The sequence below is a fragment of the Somniosus microcephalus genome, chromosome 13 (genome assembly GCF_052327205.1).
Source record: "Somniosus microcephalus isolate GS21.2 chromosome 13, FLI_Smic_1.0, whole genome shotgun sequence".
Taxonomy (NCBI): domain Eukaryota; kingdom Metazoa; phylum Chordata; class Chondrichthyes; order Squaliformes; family Somniosidae; genus Somniosus; species Somniosus microcephalus.
The window spans coordinates 166,895,281-166,913,647 of NC_140999.1; the positions used below are offsets into that span (position 1 = coordinate 166,895,281).

General features: G+C 43.2%; 1 protein-coding gene across 1 annotated transcript in view; it reads right to left on the reverse strand.

The window, feature by feature from the left end:
* The window catches only part of mtcl2 (microtubule crosslinking factor 2), an 87,700-nt gene that overhangs the window by 33,297 nt on the left and 36,036 nt on the right, over window positions 1–18,367 (reverse strand). The window contains exons 4-7 of the mRNA XM_086005545.1: window positions 17,622–17,684; window positions 14,335–15,621; window positions 10,975–11,127; window positions 1,737–1,862 (exon numbers count right to left, since the gene is read on the reverse strand). Of these exons, the coding sequence (XP_085861671.1) occupies window positions 1,737–1,862; window positions 10,975–11,127; window positions 14,335–15,621; window positions 17,622–17,684 (1,629 nt within the window). The remainder of the gene's footprint in view (window positions 1–1,736; window positions 1,863–10,974; window positions 11,128–14,334; window positions 15,622–17,621; window positions 17,685–18,367) is intronic.

The following is an 18,367-nucleotide window of genomic DNA, read 5'->3' on the forward strand; positions in this document are numbered from 1 at the left end:
TTGTTCAATGGGTGCTACCAGCTCTGTGGTACCCGAACCAAATGTCCATTCTTCTTAGGTGATCTTCGACTGCGGGTGACGGACATTCAAGCGGGGTCACTGGATAACAATTGGGAGTGGTATCCCTAGTCTAGGCTTGCTTTATTCAACTACAGCGCCCTTACTGCTATCTTAACAGAGACTTGTTAATTCAGCAGAGGCCAGATATTGAACTTTCCTGTTCTGTACCATACCAGTCAGCGCAAAATTGTTTCTATCTCTTTTGTATGCAGTAGAATCATAGAAAGATACAGCACAGGAGGCCTTTTGGCCCATCGTGCCTGTGCCGGCTCTTTGAAAGAGCTATCCAATTAGCCTCACACCCCTGCCATTTCCCCACAGACCTGCAAATGTTCCCCCTTCAAAGGTTTATCCAATTCCCTTTATGAAAAGGGGTTAGAAAAGCTCAGGTTCTTTAGCCTTAAAAGGCAAATGTGAGGGGATCTTATAAGAGGTATACAAGATACTAAGTGGAATAGAAATGACTAGGCACTGTTTTAAAGCATGATGGCAGGAGAAAGGTAAATAGGTACAAACTGGTAGACTGATTTCTAAGGAAATATGAGCTAAATGGCATTACTTATCCTTATTTATATCTGCGATCTTTGCTTCTAAATAGTGCTGGATGGTCCAAACTACGATTGCTGAATTCCAGATCCTACAGGAACTACAGTCCATCAATAAAAAAAGTCAAGATTTCTTGTATTGAAGTCCAATTCACCAAGCAAAAAGTTTCATATAAACAGAATTGAATTCAAGCAGAAGACCCCTGAATCGTCCAATATTTTGTTCCAAACCCTTGAGGGTTCTCAGCATTCCTCAGCTGACCATCTGTGTCTCTGCTCCATTTGCTGGAAAATATTGTTGCCGGCGACAGGGTTCAGTAATGCTCCTTCCCCTCACTATCTAGCAAAAGAAACCAAGTTGCTTGGAACTGGCAGTTTCCCTGCCTTCATCAAATTTTAATCTGCCTCTATAGTGACAAGGTTCCAGTGACACCCTAGTAGTAAGTGAACCGTTTCGCTCTGACACTGGAGGCTAGGACAGCATTTCCTCCTACCAGCATTCTCCAGCTTTCTCTCACAGGAGGAAGAGAAAGAGACAGAGACAGGCAGATAGAGACCGGAGACACACAAACAGTGGCAACTGATATTGGTAGCCAGTAGTGTAAGGGAATGACGTAGAGGCAGAAATAATTGCGTATCCTGAATACAAAATGGGAGGCAAATGCACTTTACCTGCGTATGATTATAGGTCTTATCAGTGCATTTATTTAGCCCACAGCTGGCAACAGACATTTAACATGGACAATCAAAGTGGTTGATATGTATGTTTTTAATGTAGAACTGTCCAACAAAATTCCCTGCAGTGTGGGGTTTTGAACTGGGAAATGAGGAAAACAGGAAAGTGTTCAATTTGTGACGGTGCACATTCCACAAGTGAATACCTTTGAAAATAGCACTGTGTTGAATATTGTGTTACAATAATTAACAACTGTGTGATGAGAATTTCTCTGAACGTGACCGTTCCTCTTGGTTGCATGTTGTATATACGAGAAAATTAATTAAATGAATTACTAAGCAACTCTAGAATTTTCAAATGGTGACATTTTATTTCCTTCCGCACTTTTTCTAATTTCACTTTAAAGCTCATAAATTCCATTGTGTGAAATTCATAATTGTTCTTTTTAAACTGACCTGTGACATTTTCTGCTGGAATCTCTCCGCATCTTCATTCCGAAGCTCCCTCTCCTGAACAAGCTGCTCCTGCAGTCCTCGGATAGTCTCCTTGGCTTCAGATAAATCAAGCTGGAGCTCCTTGACCTGCTTAACCAAAGAATCATAGAACTGAGTTACAGTAGGGCTAAGAGGAAATTTTTAGAATGTCTTTCCCTTCTCCCCCCCCCCCCTCCACCCCCAGTTTTCTCACACCACCACATAACCTCCCTCAGCAAAGAGGACACGGGAGCGTCGGCTACAAGAATCGCCACAGCCGCTGCAACGAGGTTCTAGGGTTATACAAATGAGTGATGATGCATGTGCTGAGACAAACCTTCCCCACTTAATGACCAGCTGAGAACTAATGACAGCTCCCCCAGCAGAGATAGAGATGGGAGTTGGAATGAGAACCTGTGAACATCTGGTGCAATACACGGAGGTATAGAGAACAAAATACAGCCAAACTATTGCCTCCAATATCATGGAAATAGAATTTGGATCCTTTTGAACGATGCAAGTCTCGACACAAAGGATAGAAGCTAAAATCAGCAAGATTATCATTCAAACGCCGAGGGGACGACTTGCTGAGTATGCACGGAGAACCTCATCCACCAGCTGCGCACATCAGACAAGCGCACATGATTTTTCAATCTAAGCTGCCAGATAGTACTTCCCTCTTTATATGCTCATATTGAGTTCTTCCCTCCATTATTTTAACGGAGACATTTACCCATTTATATTAAATGTGTTAGCGCCTCTGTTGAAATAGAGGGGAGCAATTTGAACAACTGCATTAAGTGTTTGTACACGAACAACAAAGGCAGTGAATTGTATCCTTTTAATGTTTCCATAATAAACCTGAATACACACCATGGATCCCTGCAATAATGTGAGTTCCCCCCCGCCCCCTGATATTTTAAACTCTTTTACAAATGTGCTTGGACACATTTTTGTTTCTCCAGAAATTAGACCATTTCCCTAAAATCATTGCTCTAGTCTCAACAAATTCAGGAATATTCAAAACAATGGAAAATATGCATTATTTTATTTTAAAATTTGATGGAAAGGTTTTAGATAGCAAAATTTAAAATTAATTTTACCGTGCAAAACAGAATGAAATCTACATGCTGCCCCTTGGTGACATTATCCGAAAACACAGCGTCAGTTTCCACATTTACGCTGATGACACCCTGCTGTAACTCACCACTACTTCTCTCAACCCCTCCACGGTCTCTAAATTGTCAGACTGCTTGTCCAACATCCAGTTCTGGATGAGCAGAAATTTCCTCCAACTAAATATTGGGAAGACCGAAGTCATTGTCTTCGGTCCGGACCCGCCACAAACTCCGTTCCTCAGCCACTGACTCCATCCCTCTCCCAGGCAACTGTCTGAGGCTGAACCAGACTGTTCACAACCTTGGGGTCATATTTGACCCCGAAATGAGCTTCCGACCACATAGCCGTTCCATTACTAAGACCACCTATTTCCATCTCCAGAACATCGCTCAACTCCTCCTCTGCTGCAGCTCATCTGCTGCTGAAACCCCCATCCATGCCTTTACCTCTAGACTTGACCATTCCAACGCACTCCTGGCTGGCCTCCCACATTCTACCATCCGTAAACTTGGGGTCATCCAAAACTCTGCTGCCTGTATACTAACTCGCACAAGGTCCCCTTCACCCATCACCCCTGTGCTCGCTGACCTACATTGGCTCCCGGTTAAGCAATGCCTGGATTTAAAAATTCTCATCCTTGTTTTCAAATCCCTCCATGGCCTTGCCCCATCCCAACTCTGTAATCTCCTCCAGCCCCACAACCCTCCGAGCTATCTGTGCTCCTCTAATTCTGGCTAATGAGAATCCCCGATTTTAATCGCTCCACCATTGGTTGCCGTGCCTTCAGCTGCCCAGGCCCTAAGTTCTGGAATTCCCTCCCTAAACCTCTCCGCCTCTCTATCTCTTTTTAAGATGCTCCTTAAAACCAAGCTTTTGGTCATCTGCCCTAATATCTCCTTATGTGGCTTCTGTTTCAATTTTTTTTTATAATGCTCTTGTAAAGTGCCGTCAGACGTTTTACTAAATTAAAGGCGCTATATAAATACAAGTTATTGTTGTTGAAATATAAATATAAAAAACTATAGGCCTAATTTTCTGCTCTGCAACACTGCTGATAACAGCACGGAATGGGCAAGTGGGAGCCTGCAAATTGGTTAAGGAGGCCTTCTGTCCATTCCTTGACGTGGTGTGGCAAGTGCAATTTCCTGACTGGACCATATCTCATCGCAGCAATACTCTGGCACAAAATAGGCAAGGTCTTCAATAAGAACCTCAAAGTTATTATAATGTATTCAAACTACCTTAACGTGTGATTTTCTGGGTTTTCCATTGTGAAAGTAGAGTGCAATGACCGAGCCCATGTAAAATGGCTAATGCTGGGAAGGCTTGTTCTTGGACTTCAAAAACTTGTGATCTTAAAGACGGGTTAGACTATTTCTTGCTGTACTTTCAATTCTTAGATTTGTGCTTTCTGCATTAATCTTCGTGCAATTTTTGATTCTGCCTTTGCTTCTTGGTTTTTTTTGCTAATATTTTTCATTTCTGGGAGTTGCAATTTTACCTGCTCACTACCCAAATTCAGACCATGTGAATTCCTCTGGGTTTTCCTCTCTCTCAGCTTGTTCTGAAGGAGGGAGGGGAGGATTTGAGGACAGACGAGAGGCAGGTCTGGTTACATCAGAAGTGTAGTGGAGGAATACTCACCACCTGCCTGGAGCGCAGTGGCAACAACGCTCAGAAGCTTGACACCATCCAGGACATAGCAGTCCACTTGACCAGTGCCCCTGCTCCTGGACTCGACTCCCTGCACCACCAGTGTAATGTGGCTGCGGCACGTACTATCTACAGGTGAAGTGCAGCATCTTGCCAAGCTTACTTTGACAGCACATCTCTTCCAAGAGCTCTACTACCGAGAAAAGACGAGAGCAGCAATGTCATGGGAAAACCATTACATCCAAATTGCCCTCCAAGTCACAGACAATCCTGGCTGGACTTATACCACCATTCCTTCATTGTTAATGGGTCAATATCCAGGAATTTCCTTCCCAACACCATTGTGGGAGCGCCAACACCACAAAGACTGCAACAGTTCAAGGAGAAGGCTCACCACCACCACCTCAGGAGAATTAGGACTAGACAATAAACCTGGGTACACCCGAGAAGATCGTGTTTTGGTTGCTCCACTTCAGCAGGGAGGCAGTCATTGAGTTATGCCATATCCTCCAGCCTGACATTCAGAAAGGGACATCTCTGCTGGCAGCCGTGAAGACCCCAAAGGCCTGGATCGATCCAAGCCATCTCAGATATATGCCAAAAATCGTTCAATCAATATTGCATCAATGCACATAATGGGTAACAGATGTCATAGAGTCAGCAGAGAAAGAAGCCCTTCGGCCCATCGTGTCCGCGCTGGCCATCAAGCCCTGTCTATTCTAATCCCATTTTCCAGCACTTGGTCCGTAGCCTTGTATGCTATGGCGTGTCAAGTGCTCATCCAAATGCTTCTTGAATGTTGTGAGGGTTCCTGCCTCTACCACCCTTTCAGGCAGTGAGTTCCAGATTCCAACCACCCTCTGGGTGAAAAAGTTTTCCTCAAATCCCCTCTAAACCTCCTGCCCCTTACCTTGAAACTATGCCCCCTGGTTATTGACCCCTCTACTAAGGGGAAAAGTTCCTTTCTATCTACCCTATCTATGCCCCTCATAATTTTGTACACTTCAATCAGGTCCCCCCTCAGCCTTCTCTGCTCTAAGAAAAACAACCCCAGCCTGTCCAGTCTCTCTTCATAGCTGTGTTGTCACTCACAAATTTCTCCATGGAAAGATAGAGTCCTGCACTTTATCCATATGGCAGATTTCTCCAAAGTGCAGGATATTATAGATAGCATGCATTTGGCTATCCAGGGTCCCAATGGCTTTCATGAACAGAAAGGGGAACCATGGCATTAATGTGCAGGTGATCTGCGGAACCTATACACAAAATTAAACAGTGAATATCTGTTACCCTGGTAGCAGTCACAATGCCTTAATTTTAAGACAATCTACTGTGTTACCATTATTTGAAGGGGACTCCTGGGTGATCATGGACACCCAGGAGTAGTGAATTTATTGAGATGGTCATAAACCTGAGTTGAACAGTAATACAGTAATATAATGAAATACATGCAGCCACCAGAATCATTATGGAACAAATGCTTGATCAGGGAATGTTTGTACTACAGGGTCGCCAAGGTGTCAAAAATCATGTTGTACAACTTCATTATATAGAGAGGAGATCCCGTGGAACAAGTAGACAAGCGCCTCGGCTGCAACCAGTGGCAAAACAGGCCACCTAGCCCAAGTCCAAAGATCAGCTGCAGCCAGGAAGAATCATAAGAGAGGCGCCATCAGACGGCATATTCGATAAGTGAATGATCCCAGTGGGAGGAGTAAATGAGCTGGCTTGCTGCTGGGTTTCAGCCCATTTGCAAAATTAGTTGATGTGCTAAACGGATGGAATTCTGGTCTAATGTATCTCCACCCAGTTTTCCAACACTTGCATCCACTTCACATCTGTTAATTGGGCATAACCAACAAGAATGACTACCTTGTGTGTTGTGTTGCGGAATGTGACTGCGTGGCAGCGGGTAACTAAGGGGAGAAAGAACAGGAACAGGAATATGCCAGCTCTGAGCTTGGGGGAGGCCACCCTCATATTGTCTATGGCTTCTGGTCCCGGGATTTGTAGAATGGCCTTCGCAAATCTGTTCAAGGGTGTGAAGTTGTGGGCCTTCCTCCTGTATAAATTTATTCCCTCTCGTTAATGTGAAGCCTTGTCCTGTAAGTAGATAAATAGTGTTGAGATTTAGAGGTTTGAAGAAGACAGACATTGAATACCCGCCACCCAATCTTCCATTCCCACTCGTATGCGAGTCAACAAATATGCATTAAGCACCTAATTTTTGATGGAAGCTTGCTTTGGGCTAGAACTTTACAGATACAAGATTAACAATACTGTAGTTCCAGTTTTCACAATAGTGGTTACAAAATTTGCCTTACAGCATTATGAGCATGCATATGAATCTGTGAAAGAACTTTAGGATTGTTGGAATGGTTTGCGTGCAGTCTTAGTCAAGCGGGGACACGCTGAGAGGAAGCTCTTGGTAGCATACATACTTTGCCTGTTTACTTTGTCTAAATATATGCTGGGTAGTCTTACCTTGGTGCTTTTCCCCGAGGCTGCCAAACTTATTCCTCATCTGTTCCCCGCTCTTGTGGATGTTTGAAGACCACATTCACCCTTTCGGCCAGCTCCTCTCATGCAATGGACGATGGGCAAACATGGCAAAACTCCTTTCCTTCCCTTGCTCCAGCAGCACCTCCAGTGCCGCATCCAAGAACGGGACAGTCCTTTTCCTTTCTTTCCTCCGTGAAACTGAATAAAATACCAAGATTTGCTGCAACAGATTTTGTGGCTGCCCAGAAGAAAATAATCTGCCCTTTAAACAGCAGCAGCAGCCCTTTAAGAACTACTGTTGGGCAGGAAATCCTGCTGCCTGAGCTTCCAACACCAGGCTCAATCCGCACTGGGTACTCATTATAAGTATTTAATTAGGACAGCCTCAGAAGATTGCGTGAGGTCCGCCTTTGCACAAACTGGTGAGTGCAAGCTTGCTGCAATCTGGTCCTGCTGCCTCAGGACCAGCACTGGGAAATCTCCCCTCAGCCATGACATGCAATCACCATACATCACATATATGATTTAATCCTAATTTTCACTTCTCTTCTGAAGGTGACTCATGATGGGTATAGTTCAATAGTCACTGACAGCCCTCCAGATCCTTGCCCAAGTGGCTATTTTTCATACAAGAGACTATTCAACTATGAGTGGCATCACGTTAGCACGATCCTACCATGCCCACTGTGAGTCACTGTATAGTAATCCTTTAACTCCACTCATTTCCTCCAAATCAAAGGTGTTGCTATGGGTGCCCGCATGGGTCCTAGCTATGCCTGCCTTTTCGTGGGATATGTGGAACACTCCAGTCCTACTCAGGTCCCCTCCCTCACCTCTTTTTCCGATACATTGATGACTGTATCGGTGCCGTTTTCTGCTCTCGCCTCGAACTAGACAATTTCATTCACTTTGCCTCCAATTTCCACCCTTCCCTCACCTTCACATGGTCCATCTCTGACTCTTCCCTTCCTCGACTTCTCCGTCTCCATCTCTGGGGATAGGTTATTGACCAATATTCACTACAAGCCCACTGACTCCCACAGCTACCTGGACTACACTTCCTCCCACCCCACCTCCTGTAAGGATTCTATTCCATTCTCCCAGTTTCTCCGTCTCCGCCGCATCTGCTCCAACGATGCCACCTTCCACACCAGTGCTTCCGACATGTCTTCCTTTTTCCTCAACCGAGGATTCCCCTCTACCGTGGTTGACACGGCCCTCGACCGTGTCCGTTCTATCTCCCGCACTTCTGCCCTCACCCCTGCCCCTCCCTCCCGGAACCACGATAGGGTTCCCCTTGTCCTCACCTTTCACCCCACCAGCCTCCACATTCAACGGATCATGCTCCGCCATTTCCGCTACCTCCAAAGTGATCCCACCACCAAACGCATCTTCCCCATCCCTTTCAGCATTCCGTAGGGACCACTCCCTCCGAGACACCCTAGTCCACTCCTCTATCACCCCCAGCACCCCTTCCCCTGGCACCTTCCTGTGCAAGCACAGGAGATGTAACACCTGCCCCTATACCTCCCCCCTTCCCACTGTCCAGGGCCCCAAACACCCCTTCCAGGTGAAACAGCGATTTACTTGTACTTCTTGCAATCTAGTGTACTGTATTCGCTGCTCACGATGCGGTCTCCTCTACATTGGTGAGACCAAACGCAGATTGGGTGACCGCTTTGCGGAACACCTCCGTTCAGTCCGTAAGGGTGACCCCGAGCTTCCGGTCGCCTGTCATTTTAATTCACCGCTCCATTCCCACTCGGACCTCACCGTCCTTGGCCTCTTGCATTGTTCCACGGAAGCTCAACGTAAACTCGAGGAACAGCACCTCATCTTCCGATTAGGCACTTTGCAGCCTTCCGGACTCAATATCGAGTTCAACAATTTCAGATCATAACCTCGGCCCCCATTACATTTTACTTATATATTTTTTTTCCCCCACCCCTTTGTTTTGGGTTTTCCCCCCCCCCCCCACTTTCCTCTTTTTTTTTTACATGGCAGCTGTCTCTCATTCTGCCCGTACATTTCACACCTAATCTGAGCCGTCTTTTGTCTCTTTACTAGTCCTATTACCATCTCATCTCGTTTTGAATACCTCTTAATGTCTATTCACTTCTTTTGTTCCCTCCCCAGCCCTCCTTTCGATCTATTTCATTTCCTTTCCAGTTTTGAAGAAGGGTTTCCACCCGAAACGTCGACTCTAATTTCTCTCCACGGATGTTGCCTGGCCTGCTGAGTTTTTCCAGCATTTTCTGTTGTTATTTCAGATTTCCAGCATCTGCAGTATTTTGCTATCGTATAATAATCAGGACTGGCTAGTTTTATTTCTTCCCTTTTCCTGGGACAGTGAGGCTAACTGTAACATTGCCAGTGCTTTTCTACATGAGATTCAGCACAACCAGAGCATGAAACTGAGATCTAACAAGTCTGAATGGCGCAGGCACTGTGACATTCCTAAAAGGTGAGGATCCTTCTATACACTTCCAGTTTAACAAAAAGTTTTATTCAACAGCATAGGAAACTGATAATTGCTGAATGTTACAGCAATCACCTGAAATTTCAAAACTCTGCAATGCTTACAATTCCCTATTCCAGGAATATAATATACTAGCTGATCTCCCATGACAGTGCTCGTGAATGGTGTGGAAACTGGTGGATGATTGTGACATTTAGTGCTAACCTAACCGGTCCCTTTAAGACCATCTTCTTAAGTGAATTAGAGGGTAATTCTGCTTACATGGTCAACCAGAGGATGATTATTTCTCTGGAAATTGACAGCTGATTATAAATTCTTGGTTCATGCTCAGTGTCAGAAAGAACAGCAAAAATAACTGGCTTTACTTCTCTTATAAAAACAGATTGCTTTGCATCTGTAACAAAGTGTGGACTCTTCAAACCTTACATCCATGTCTATGTAATACATTAAAAGTCTTGCCTATAATGCACGCTATTGCATATAGTCACTTTTAATCACAGGAAAATGTATTCTAACCTTGGCAAATTTACTGTACCACAACTGTTTTGCGTCACGGTGATTGACCCCCCCAACCCTCACTCCCAGTTTCCCAGAGAACAGCAGTCGACCTTGGGAGAAGTTAAGTTAAAACATGTTCAAAACCACAAGCTCCCCCAAATTAGGTGTAAATGCAGGAAAGTTTAAACTTATTTTAAAACAACGGTTCTTGCAATTAGGATCATTTACAGTTTCTGCCTCTTGAACTTTGCTTTCTTTCTCACTGTTGCAAAGCAATGTGAAAATGCTATTTGTGTCAGCTTCCTTTCATTACAGAACATACTATTTCCACACTGTCTCAATTTATTAATTAACCCGTCAATCAAGCAAACCTCGGTTTCTCATCTGTAACCAGAGCTCGAATGTGAACCTACCATTCATTTCAAGAGCAATGACACCTTTTAGTCTTAAAATGACACGCACCTTAATTCTATTTTACATGGTAAATTACTCTGTCCTCATAAAACAGTAAATCTCCGACTTACTTTGAGATGTGCCACAATAGATTTACTCGTACTATTACAAAAGTGATCCATTACGCTTCCGTCACATTTCAATTGTTACTCAAATTTCTGTGCTTCGCTTCAATATAACTTATCAGGAACGAAAAATGCCAGAACCAGAATGTCTGCAGTCTCGCAATCTCGCAATTAATCACTGTAGAAATTCACCTAGTTTTACTTACCAGCAATTACACTTTTTAACCTTAAAACACACACACTTACACTTTGAGAAGAATATATTGTGTGTTGTATGGTATACTATTCCTTATAAAATAATGCATCCTCTCACTTACCATGAGTAGCTCCATGGGAGGTTTTCTTCTCATATATTTGCACTACTGATGATGGATGCTGAGAAAAGTTATTCCATATTTTCCATTATTAATTAGCAATGTTATTACAGACATAAATGATGTTATAAATTTACCTCTGTAGCATAGGAGTTACTTTCCTCACGGCTGTAGACGTTATACTCCTTGGCGTTTTCCCGGTACTCCTCGGTGTCAGCAGTGGTTGCACAGATCTCCGGCGTATGGCGCCCATCTTGCTGCCAGTCCACTTGATCCCTAAATTCAGGCTGCTGCATGCATGGGCAAGTTAATGAAAACAAAACAAAGGATAGGGAAGGAACAAAGAAACAAAAACTGGGTATAGTAAACATTGAAAAAACTACAAGACAAAGAAAAGTATGAAAAGGAAAAACATCTTTATTACAGTGGCATATGAGAGTGTTGTAAACAAAATTAAAAAGACAATGAGCAAAATTATGGGCTGATTTGTTTGAAAAAAAAGAGAAGAGAAGAAAAAAAGTGTGCAAACACCAGTTACGGTGCACATGCAGTGAATGATGCAGGGATTAAACTAGCAACATGCAGGCAATAGAGCTCTGATTCAATCAAGGGTGTGCATGCACTTCTAGGAAACATTCTCGGAAGCAATAAAAAGTCGCGAACCCAAATCGACTAAACTACAAAAGCATCAGACAGTAATAAGCAAATAGCCAATATCCAGCTTACACTACTTGTGTGACAGTCAAATCATGAGATAACAAACCCAATTAACACAAATATCCCATTGCAAGAAGTGTTCCATTTGCTCTTAATGAAGTCTCATTGTAGAGTACAGAAATCTTGGTAAGATGCAGTCAAGCGTTTTGTGCTAAAAATTTGAATTATCCAAACATTTGAATTAAGCAACATAAATAACAGCGGGAATTTAATGTTAAAAAACTGAATGATCAGATTTGAATAAAGTGACTTTGAATTAAAAGAAGTTGACTGCAAATCCCATTAAAAGCATGTTTTTTAATTTTTAATGGTTAAAATCTAAATGACCATAAAAGAGAGCTGTAATGATTAAAACAGCTGTAACCTCAGCTCTTTTGATTGACTGATTTTTGGAAGCCAATGTACATTTTGGTCACGCAATGATTGCAGGAGGAATACATTGATGCATTAAGATATTTTGTGCCCAAGTTTTGTACATTAGTTGATTTTAGCATGTCTTCAATAAAATCAAAAATGTTATTTAAAACTCCCTGTATCTTGTATTCTTCTGTGCTCCCCTGAAGGTGCTGACTCTTTGCTGTGATACAATTACATGGGTGCCATTCACCCTCAACTACCTTGTTCAAATGACTATTATTCAAGTGTGGGTCTTGACCGTCAATGTTAAGTCAGGCTATTTGAGCATGGGGGTAACCACAGCCCAGCCCGATTTTGTCCTCACCCAACATCTGTACGTGTGGACTTCCAGCACAGGCCACTAGATAGTGATCAAGAGCACAAACCATAGGTGATTTACCATCCTTAACCAATCATGGTGCCTCACCATAGTGCTAGCTAAATTCAGCTAACTCACACAGACCATGGACTGAAACTTGGACCTTTCTACTCTGTCTCACTCAGAGTAAACCTGCTGCTACACTGTGGAGCCACTAAACTTTTCTGTAATGTTCCTAAATTTCACTTTAGGACACTTCCAAAATTTGAGGTTTTGAAGAGAAAGGAGGTCTTTGTTAGATATATTTCTTAAGGCTAAAGGGATCAAGGGATATGGGGAGAAGGCAGGGACAGGGTACTGAGTTTAGATGATCAGCCATGATCTCACTGAATGGCGGAGCAGGCTCGAGGGGCCGAATGGCCTACTCCTGCTCCTATCTTCTATGTTTCAAAGAGCAAGGTTGAGCCAGAATAAGTGTACAATATGTGTACAGAGGTAATTTTAATGCCATTAATGTGCAGTTTAGGTTTTGAGTACCATGGCTCTTAGGAAAACACATCAAATAAAGTGCATCTTTAAAAAAAAGTAGGACCCCTGGTCTGTGCGGAGTTAATGAATCTCAATGGTGGAGATTACTACACTTCCACGTGAGCTGGATACTGCCTTTTTATGTATAGTGACATATGCATGTCTTAACTGGTTATTCTGTACAACTTAACCATTTCATTTCTATGGAGTACAATTTAAAATGTTGCCTAGTTTCCCTTACTGTCCTAGTTTGTCAATTATGAAATATGAGTAATGTTCTGGGACTTTCCATTCCACTCTACTGACCAGTGCAAAAGAATCAGATCAGGGGTCCCCAAAATTAATTCTCTGCTTCCATTGGGTCTGTTTATATTTCAGCTAATTGTAACTAATATGCTTTTTATTGTGCCAGGACTTGGCTGGGTAGAACCTGAGAATTCTAGTTCCAGCCTTTGATAGGGCAAGAAAGAAAAAAAACACAAAGAATGCGTGTACTTATTTTCAATAACCAAGAATGTCTTGGTTCGTTAAACAAAAATTACATTATCAATTTGGCCAAAAAATTTAAATGTTAAGAAAAATCATCTTTATTTGCACAAGAAACACATGATTTTCTAAAAAATACATTTAAAGAGTCAAATTTGGCCTCTGAGCTTAAAAAAAATCAAGTGCTGACTGAAACACAATTCCTAATCCCATGTCAGGTATTATGCACTGGTCAGCGCTCCCACTTCCTATTTTCATGGTTGACAGGGAAGCTTCAGGACCCAATTTATGAAAACACAAACTTAAATGCAGGATGTGCATAGGTATGAAATAAACGTGATGTACATCAAGGGAATTCAGGTTCTGATGTACAAACACAGGCGGTCATTTACAAGTCTGCAGTCCTGTTTCCAAGCTTTGCCTGGTGGGAGCGTGCATCAGGAATTTGGACACGGAGGACAATGCGCCCAAATTCCTGATCTGCACTCCCGTTGTGCGGAACTCTGCAACATGAGCAGAAACTTGTAAAACGACCCTAGCACATTCTACAAGCAAGAAACTTGCATTGAACTTTACAGCAACAAGGTTCAGAGCACCGAGAACAATCCATTTGATATCAAGCTGCTGGTAACTCAAAGAAATAACCATCTAAAGCAATAGCTCTAATCCTTAAAACAATCTTTAATTCAACAACAGTAACATTAGACCTCAAATTTAATTTTACTAACTACAATTATTACATCTGTCAAAATGTTACTGACAATTCCTGGCAGGCCACTAGAAATGTATGTCTTTCCCGTTCGTACACATGCATCATTTTCTTGTACCATGCACACTTCATTGGTACAAAGCTCTATGCTGATATAAGGTGTTTGTTGCATGCAATGAGTTGTTAGCTTTTCTGTTGTTAATGTTACTAAAATTTAAATTGAGGATTTAGTTTTAGAAGACTTTTATGATTATTTTGTTACTACAACTGTGTAGCATGACAAACCAGGATGTTGTCACAGGGAGTAAGAAGGATAACGGCAAGGAAAAAAGATTCTCTTACCTTTAAATCAGCTGCAAATTCTTTTCCTACAGAATCCATGGGCAAGTCCTGAGACATTGATGTCATAGTGGACAAGAAGCTCGCTGACTCTGTTAGGTGGGGTAAAGGGGACAAGCTCCTGCTTTCTTCTCTGATGCTTTCACCTAGGAGATCAATTTTCTCAGTAACAGAAGCTAGCTCGGTCTTTAAGCTAAGAAGCTTTGAATTAATGGCGCTCATTAAATTAGGATCATTGACATTTGCAGCTTCATCATTACTTTCACTGAGGGACTGCTTTGGCAAATCGATGGTTGAACAAAGCTTGGCATCAGAAATTAAGCCACTTGTGTCTGAAATTAAGAGGTCAATGACTTCACTAACAAGTTCGGCTTGATCTTTAATGCTGAGCAGAATTTCAAGGTCTTTTGTTCCCAACAACCTAGCAGTATCATCGTTATCAGCGGTTCTGCTGCTCCCACTTCCAGAGGTTCTCTCTTGGCTTTCCTTCGCATCATTTTCACCTCCAACTGGTACTTCTCTCCTGGGCTGTGGTGAAGAGATATCTGCAGAGTCGTTAACCTCAGTATCAAGCTCTCTGCAGCATTTTTGGCACTGGTAGGATGCCAAGTCATAACGCTGAAGGTTTGAAACGAGCACACGGTTCTCATATTCCAGCTTCTTGACTTTCCCATTGAGGTCACTGATTTGGAGTCTTGCTGCCATGAGCTCTTCCTGGGAAGGCTCGTTTAATGATGGACAACTGTCTGACCATGTTGACTCCTGATTGGACTCCGATTTGTATCGATTTAGTTCATTCATGAGGTGCTTATTTTGGTCCTCTAACTCAATTAAGGATCGCCTTAGAAGCTCTGCCTCCTCTTCCACAAACTGAAGGTGACGCCGGAGTTCCCCAACATTCTCCCCAAACTCGCCATAGCTTGTGCTGGTAATTCCCAGTCTAATATCCTGGCTTGAGGGTTCTTTCTCACAGTGACCTTTTAGATCATCCATTTCAGCTTTTAGGCCACGGTTTTCAACCTCCAGTTCCACTGTCCTTCTGCTTAGAATGTTGGCTTCCTCCTCTACCAGCTTTAGGTGCAATTTTAGCTCAGCTTCTCTTACATGAGGAGACTCTCCAATTTCACCAATAGACACTGCATTGTCCAAATCACCATAGAGAGAGCTGTATTTCACCAGCTCCTCTCTCATGGTTTCATTCTCCTTTACTAACTTGGTCAGCTTTTTGCACATCACAGCGGCTTCCTCTTTAGCAAAATGGAGCTGGCATTTCAGATCGGCACTATCCTCCTATTTTGAATTAAAAAGAATGAATATAAATGTACATATCCACGAAGGACGCTAAAGAACAGTAGTTCAGAATATGTTGTCACACTCTACTATTTAAATTGCAAAACAAGTTTGATGGCACATAAGAGCAGCAACATGCTACGTCGAGCAAGGTTGCAACACAAACTGCACCGCGGCCATTCTTATTTTGCAGTTTCCTGCTATTATCAAAGAAGTGCAGGCCAGGTGCTTTCTGGTCAACTGGCAGGGAGGAGGGGAATGAATCAGAGGGTGAATCATTCCCTGGACACTGTCCTGCACGTTCTACTGGCTGGTTTCAAACCAGCAATGGCAGGAGAAATAGAACTGGGGAAAGGAGGAAAATAACAGAGGGAGTGTCACCCTCATAAATGAAAACACAAAAGGAGCATTGTGCAAAACATTAGCTGCAGTATTCTTAAAAGGATAAAAAATGAATCTGTGTAATCATGTATCCAAGGAACGCTGAGCTGTAATCCAAGGATCATGGGCTTGTTTTAACATGCTAAATCTAACGGAGGAGGCTGCAAACACTGCCAGCTAGTATAAGGTCTGACGTTCTAATGCGAGAAATTACTCCTTTTTAAATTTGAAGGCATGATTTCTTTTCCAAAAGACCCCTGGCACTTTCTTGGGTCTCCCTACAGCAATCATCATCTCCCACTAATAGGATGGACAGTTTACCTACAGTTGCCACCAATGCGGTTCTGTAACTAGATGATTTGGAAATCTTAATGAGGTGCAGACTGTTGTCAAAGGGCCATGGTTGTATTTGAAGGACGTTTTCAAGCAGCTTGCTAGTCCAGAAACCGCTCCTTTGGAGCTGTCTGACTGGCCACCAGCAAGCTTTGAACTGCAGCAACAGCTGCAATACTTGTAGTGAAAATCTTTGTAATGCAGTATTCATAAGAAGAATATTTCCAAATATGGACAAGACTGCTACGCCTAATCATGTCCGTGCATTTCAGTTTGAAAACAGTCACTTTACCAGGATGACAATGACACTTAAAGCTCCATGAAATAGCAACCTGCCACTGAAGAAAATACCTCAGATAACCGTTCCAATTACACTTCTATTACATTGGCCTGAATTTCAACAGGGAGGCAGGTTGGGAGCAGGGGGGCTCGGAAGTGGTCGGGAAACCCGGGAGAATGGGTTTCCCGCAGGCCGTGCCGAATTTAAATGGCAGAGTCTGATTTGTATGGGAAACCTCGATTTCCCACCCACAGTCAGCCAGATTGAGAGGCCGCAGAGAGGAAGGAGGGAGGAATCGCATGGGGGCCCCGGGGGCTGGCCAGAGAAGTGAGGGGGGCGGGGGCGCGTCGGGAACAATTGTGGGGCTGATGCGGGACAACCAGGGGCCGGAGCAGTGGGGGGTGGAGGGGGGGTGTTCTGGAACGATCAGGGGCCAGAGCAGAATGATTGGAGGGGCTGGAGGAGTAGGGGCAGCAACAATCGGGGACCGGAGCGGAACGATCAGGGTTTCCACGAGGCCTGCAAAACCCGGCTAGCCAGAGTCAAATTTAAAATGGAGGTTAAATTTGAGGTATGCCAGCCTAATTATAATATTTAAATGGCAGACCCGCCTCCTGGGAGTGGGTAGGCTGCCCGCCCCTTGTCCTGCCTCCGTTAAAACTGGAGATGGGCGGGTTGGAGGCAGGTTCTGGTCGGGATTCAGACTTTTAACACTTTAACTTCCCACCCGACCCAAAGCCACCTGTTTTTTGGGGTTAAAATTCCCCCCATTACTTTATTCCGCAGGGGTTTTCGCTGCTGTTTTACTTCCATTTGAATTTAAAACAGATAAACTTACTAGCTATCCTAATGAGCTTGTACACATCCACAAACAAAAACGAGGACACTCAAAGCATTGTTGATGTCTCTTGTCTACTGAGCGGTTAAACATTTCCACATTGATTTTATATAACTGCAACAACTTGTAAAAAGCCACGGATATCAAAACACAGAACTCCCTCTGTACCTGTGGCATGGGCTTCTTTTCTGGTTTTGTAGCAACACGACTAGTTCTCTTCTTCAGGGAGCTCTGAAACAACAATAAAGGAGGTGTTTTTAATATATTTGTAACCATTTGGGTGTAGGTTCATTTCACAATATGCAATCTGTTCCAACACCATAGAACCAGTGGGCCATGCTGGCTTTCCACAGCACCCATTTTAGAAAATAGCTGGCAACCACATGCTGAGTAATTAATTGAGTCACCCATCCTATTCCCTTCTTTCATTAAATCCTAACTTTTTAATATCATGTGCATGCAATTACCTGCGACACACAAAACCACTTAGAGAATACCAGCCAGTTGTAAACTACACTGTTTATGCTTATTGAACACAGAGGAGATGGAAAGACTGATGGGCTGAGAACTTTATTTATAAAGCATTCATTCACTCATCACACTCCTGAAAGAAAGAAAAAATCAACTTTTGTAACTGTTGTTTATTTGGTTTTCTGGTTTAAGGAACCCCTACTATGGTGCGTTAGTCATGTTGGATACAAGGGCACAAGTGTGCATGGGAGCTGGCAATCCAGACCCATTTAACCCTAGAAAAACCACACTCGTCTGTCTTGGCCTCCAAACTGGTCTGAATTGCTAGCTCCCACTGAAATCCATAGAGCCGTGCTGGGAAGCACCAGGTTGCTCCTGTCAGAGTACTTCAGAAAAGAGTCAGTGACTAAAACATAAGTCTCCTAGAACCTAAAAATATATTA